Source organism: Hoplias malabaricus, chromosome 18, assembly GCF_029633855.1.
Source record: "Hoplias malabaricus isolate fHopMal1 chromosome 18, fHopMal1.hap1, whole genome shotgun sequence".
In the NCBI taxonomy this organism is placed as follows: domain Eukaryota; kingdom Metazoa; phylum Chordata; class Actinopteri; order Characiformes; family Erythrinidae; genus Hoplias; species Hoplias malabaricus.
In genome coordinates, this window is record NC_089817.1 from 13,958,821 (window position 1) to 13,964,820 (window position 6,000).

The window sequence follows — 6,000 nt, forward strand, 5'->3', positions numbered from 1 at the left end:
GACAGTGAGGAGTATCACCTTGCTAGGACTGGGAACTTTGCAGCAGAAACAAAGACAGCTTGAGCCTGATTCATTACATTCTCCACATAGCTTTCAGAGATCAATACAATCAACCCGTAAGCTTAGATTTTCATCGGCACACCCATTTAACAACAATTGTGCAAGTAATAACCTGTGCCAAATAACTTGAAAGTAATTCTAAAGTCACAGCAAAACAACTTGTTTCTATTTTTTCCTGAAACTGCCCCAGCCTCCTTGGGTTTGATGAGAGTGGCAGGGAACCGCTGCCGAATCGTAACAAAGGAAAGGAGAACAGCGTGAACAGAGAGTAAATAGCATCAAGGAACTGTGCATGTGCGTGTGTGTGTGTGTTTGTGTGTCTGTCTGTCTTCGTGGCCATATGTGTGTTAGTACAGACAAAGACTTTGTCATTAGTTGTAGGGCTCCTGAGGAGAAGGCACACATGGCCTTGAGGCCTACTGTTTACAGTGTCCTTCAGAACCACAACACACACACACACACACATATATATTCTCAGCCAAGTTTGCTCACCTCGCCAAGTAAACATTGAAGGAAAAACAAAAGCCACTAAATCTCTGCTGATACACTAAGTCCACAAAGAACAGCACACAAGATCACTGTATGCAAACACACAAAATACACTTCTGCCATTGGGGCACTGTAGACAGTGTTTTATAGCTCTGATACTGATGGTAAACAAAAGCCCACGTGGACAAGCAGGAGAAATCAGCACTCAACCAATATGGCATGAGTTCAGTTGCATTTCCAAAAATAAGACATCTAGTAAGTCGATCCAAATAAAAAAATAAAATACAAGCCTGCCCTGTAAAAGATGCACACTGCAGTTTAAGGAGTCAATATGAAATTTTTAGCATGTATGACATTACAAAAACCTCTGTAAAGTCAAAATGGGCTATTTTGCAGCTTAGTTTATCTTGGTTTGTTTATCCAATTTATCCAAACCAATGATTAGACTTAGCTTAGAAATGATCTGTGAGCAAATTTAAAAACAAGGCACAAAAACGGTCAGATTCAAGGCAAATCTCAAAGAAAAAACTTTTAACACCTGCAGTGCATCTTTTGCCATCTTATCAAGTGCTGGCTTTCCCTACATAATCCACTGTCAACACCTTGCCATGCTCTTTATAACACTCACAGTCTTTAAATGTCAACAAGGCACTGGGGAGAGCTGCATACACTAAGCAGACAAGACTTGCAGCTGGAATGTAACCATTTACTTAAAAATTTCACCAAGAGGCTGAGGTTGTTGCCTTCTCGCTCTTTCTCTCTTCTGTCTGGGGTTTCCTGTTACTATGGCGTCTTTGGGGTCATCACAACAACAACTGGAACTAATGTGTTGTGGCCATTAAGCTGTCCTCAACTGGCAGTGAGGGCCAAGGACCCAACAGATTGATGCTAGCGCTTTGTGTTAAGGCCCTATTCATATATTCCCCAACATGTCAGGCTGAGCGATATGTTGACAGTTTTTAATCCAGACTTCCAGTCAGCTATATAAAGGCTGGACTATTTTTACATAGCTAACATACCTCAGATATGGCTGCCTAATATCAACATATACATTAGTATTTTAAGTATACTGATATAGCTTGTGGCTGTGACGTCACTTGCAACGAATTATAAGCCAGTTAGGGAGTGTAGGAAAAGACTCACTTATTTTGTTTTTATACTCACTGGGATTGGATGAGTAGCTAGAGCTCATATTTAAGAATTGGTATGAGGAAAGAAAGGGTTGGATTAGTACACCGAATCACCCAATAATACAGAGGCTAATAAATAATCAATGTTTAGAAGGCACTGATAGTTCTTAAAATGTGAGATGGTGCTAACCCCTGAGAGTGCTTTATCAGCGGACATTTCGAAAACAGTAGTATGGTCTGAAACTTCTATTGTCTTCCAGCACGGATCAGATAGCAGAGCAGGAAAGTGTGGCGGTTGCAAGCAGAGACATCAGAGCAGGCTCAGCTGGAGATGCTACTTTTTATCTGCCTCAGTACTGACAACTCCTCAACAGTGCATTGTTTACAGAACCAAGATATGAAGGAGGTCTAGTGTGAGTTCTCCAACACACTGAGTCATTCCCCTGACTCAAACACTCACATTTCTCATCACAGATAAACAGCAGTTTAACGGTAAGCAGAATTACATCGGTGAAAAACAATGAAATAGAGTTCAGCCACTGAGCATTTTCATTTAAGTCACATACAGAGGGCTTTTTTTCAGTCTGCATTTTGTGACACTGGAACTTTACCTCAACCAAAAGACAGGATGTTGTGGAGTCCTTTTCTCAGCCATATGACTGCAGAAAGACACACTAGAAAGGTTCGTCTGGACTGTGGAATGTCATTACTGCCTGAGTCAAAAAGCTTCTCTGTGCTTTGCTCTAGTTAAATGCACGTTCAGGGACAATCATGGCAGAAGTGACAGCTGTTTTGGGACTATTTCCAAATGACTTCAAAAGGAACTGAGCTAGCACATGTTTTCCTCCAGTCACACACACGCACACACAACAATGTGAAGAGAACAACCAATGACTATGACTAAGGTTCAGCCCCTTGGGCATAACCTTAGCCCTTCATTTTCTTAGCAGCATTATGAGGTGGCAAAAGGTGAGAGTAGATAGCCAACTGCATCAGTGGTGGATTAAACCTACTTGCAAAGGTCCAAACAAAAAATCTTGAATGGATTATGCCTTAAACATATCTTAGCCAACACTAATGAATGGTGATAAGCCTTCACATTAACGCACACACATTTCCAAAAATTGTTTTAAAAGATCTTCCTTAACTCAAAGTGGATCAAAGACACAGTCTGACACATTTCATTTTAAGATAAATGTGATGCCCCAAATGTTTCAATAGACTAATATTCTTGTCAAGCCCAATACAATGGGATCTGTGGTTTGGTCAAGCTGAGTCTGAGATCATTCAGTGAGGAAACAAACAAGTGTGTAAAGGACAGGACTGAGTGAAGCTCATAAAAATCACTGCAAGGAGCAGGGGTTTTTTTCACAGCAGTGAAGTATTAGCTGGAAATGTCATTTCCCCCTTTGGTACCTACAAAGCCTCCTGATTCATTTTAAGATTGTGTTGGCTGTTAGATCAGGGGCAGATCTTGTGGGCAGTGTTTACTACCTCATAAAAGCAAGCTATTGCCAAGTCACTGACACAAGTAATATATGTCACTGAGAGATATTCAGGACAAATCCCATTGAAATCTTAAGAAAAACTAGTCTTTAAGAGTGGCTGTGTGAATTAATTATTAATGTGATTATTATATATATATATGATATATGATCATCTGTTTTATAACCATATGATGCCTCTGAGGCCCTCTGTTGTAAATTTGCTAAATAATACTTATTTCACATACGTATACACTGGATTATAACTACATTTTACTGAATGTAGTTATATTTGGCTTGGATTGGCTAATCAATAATTCATCAAATTAAACCTGATGTGAGGCTTATGGAATATAACAAATCATCGTAATGGCTGCGGGCATCGAGGAGAGCTCTGGAGTCAAACCTATGTTCTATCAAACTATCTCAAATGACAGCAAGTTTTGAAAAACAAAAAAATCCTGTTATATTTTATTGCATTATTGTTTATTTGCATTCATTCGAGTCTAATTAGAAATAAGGTTGAATAAATAAATGGCTTAAATATAACTTGCTTATGTAAGACCTTTATACAGCATTTGAATGATAGCCTCAAATGTGTGGTTTAAGTTCTTAATAATGCACAGACAGGAATAACTGGCGAAAAATATACATTTGTAAGTGTATTAAAGGACAATATGCAGACGTTTTCATGAACAAGTAAGAGTCCATTTGTTTGATAATTACATTAAAACAGGGCACATCTAAACTGTAATCCAGCGCTATTAAACCTTTTCCAAGTGACTCTCGGGCACTAAACCTTTCTCCCTCAAACTGTTCTTCAGTTTATTAAACATTAAGCCTCATCTAGTGCTATTAAACCTGTTTCAAGTGACCCACAGACACAGACATGTAAGCGAATCATGCCCTTAAGCTTAATTTGAGATTTGAACCGTTTTCTAAGTAACCATCGGCCTCTCTATGGATCTTCCCTTCCCTCACACTGTTCCCAGCACTTATAGACCCAAACTGAACATAGTCCCCAGCGGAGACCCCTCCACAAAACACACTTCAGTTTCTCCTCAAACTTACCATGAGCCACGAAGATGAGCCACCATATCATCGTTAAGGAAAGCAACGGTCGGTTAAACTCCATCACCCCCCCGGAGCCTGGTTTAAACATCCAGAGAGAGTTCAAATCCACCTGAATGTGAGTACCGGGGACTGAGGGGTAACGTTTTACTGAAAAAAAAAGTCGTCAAGTTCCTCACAGTCACATTGAAGAAGCCAAAAGCAAACTCATTCCAGCGGGTTTTGTTTTCTCACAGTTCAAACAGCGCTGATAACGTTACACCTCTCCGCTCACACATCCTTCACCGTGTCCGTTCGGTTCCATAGGCAGATAATAACGCGTTAGGAAAGCACCAGTCTTTACAAATAAACACAAGCGGAGTTAAACACTCCCTAACAGATTATCATTACAGCCAGGAGTGTCCTCTAAGTTAAAACACACAGAGACTTTATTTCATGTTTCTCTCCGCGATACACCCGAGGCCACTCTGCATTCGACCGTTACCGCTCGCGCTCAGCTCCCATCCCTCGCGCCCCTTCTGAATGAACGGCGCTTACAACTCGCGCGCACGGACAGCTACTGTCTCGTGGTGGCTCGAGCCCTCCCCCTAGCTACCGTCCTTAGTTACCAACCGCGTCTTAAAGGAACACGCGCCCAGTTCACTCTTTACACGGATGCGTGTTTACATTTACATGCCATGTTTGTTCTGCTCTAATAAAAACACTTTGAATGACACAATTAGTTATTCACAGCGTTCATTTGAGTTGAAAAAAGTAAATAATTAATTCACTTATTCATTTATATTTTTTTACTTCTTTGTGCTTCTTCCTGGTCAGAGTTTCTATGTTTTTTTTTTCTGGGACCGTTATATGGGAGGTTACTTGTAATGTTTGAGATTGTTGTTATGGTGTGTGTGTGTGTGTGTGTGTGTTTGGGCTTGCTGTATAGCGAGATGTGTTGTTATTGGGGTTCACTGTCAGGCAGAAGGCTGTCTGGTGTGTGGTGACCCTGGTGAGGTCCTACAGCAAGGTTCCCCAATAGGCGGCCCGCAAAAGTTAAACCTTTGGGCCGCCGCCAACACAGCCACAGTGACATTGGGTTTGTGTCCTCGAATTTTAGCATGGGCTGCAACTGATGGGAAACGTCATCAGTTGCAGCCCTACTCCTGTTCTGTTTAAAAGTCCATATCTAGCCAAGTACAGTTCAAATACCCGGATGTGAATTGTGCAATGTGTTTTGTTTTGAAGCTTTGTCCTCACGAGTCGAACTCGCCAAGTTAAATCCTAAGTGAAATACCAAAACCCAATGTGACCAGTGGGTCTTAACGCTACTGGTTCCAAAAAGAAAAAAAAAGCAAACCAATCAATGAGCACCGCCCCAACTTCAGGTCTCTTAAGAGGTCTCAATTGTTTCAACTCATTGCTGTCATTTCTCTCATTGAATGGTGAGTAAAATCAAATAACTCTAGTTAATTACATAGACTTAATAATAATAATAATAATCGTAATAATATGATTACTGAAATAAAAATTCTTGTCCCATTCTGTATGAAATAGTATGAGAATGACACACTGTTGGTTGGACGTGGCCCTTGAGGACAAGTAATTGAGGACCTCTGCCCTACAGTATGGTTCATTTCATTTGTATAGTGAATGTTAATTTACACATATATATGTTTATTTGGATTTTACCACAATTTTGCCAATAAATTTAATCTCATTAAGTAAAAGTGTTATTATAAACATGGAGCTTGACACAAAATCTGATACATTAAATAGTAGAAATT

At 40.1% G+C, this 6,000-nt stretch overlaps 1 protein-coding gene across 2 annotated transcripts in view; it reads right to left on the reverse strand.

Annotated features, from left to right (window-relative positions):
- Window positions 1-4,737, reverse strand: part of robo3 (roundabout, axon guidance receptor, homolog 3 (Drosophila)) — an 82,294-nt gene extending 77,557 nt beyond the window's left edge. For both annotated transcript variants that reach the window (XM_066651475.1, XM_066651474.1), the window contains exon 1: window positions 4,235-4,737. In XM_066651475.1, the coding sequence (XP_066507572.1) occupies window positions 4,235-4,325 (91 nt within the window). In that variant the 5' untranslated portion in view covers window positions 4,326-4,737. The remainder of the gene's footprint in view (window positions 1-4,234) is intronic.
- Window positions 4,738-6,000: the final 1,263 nt, after the last annotated feature.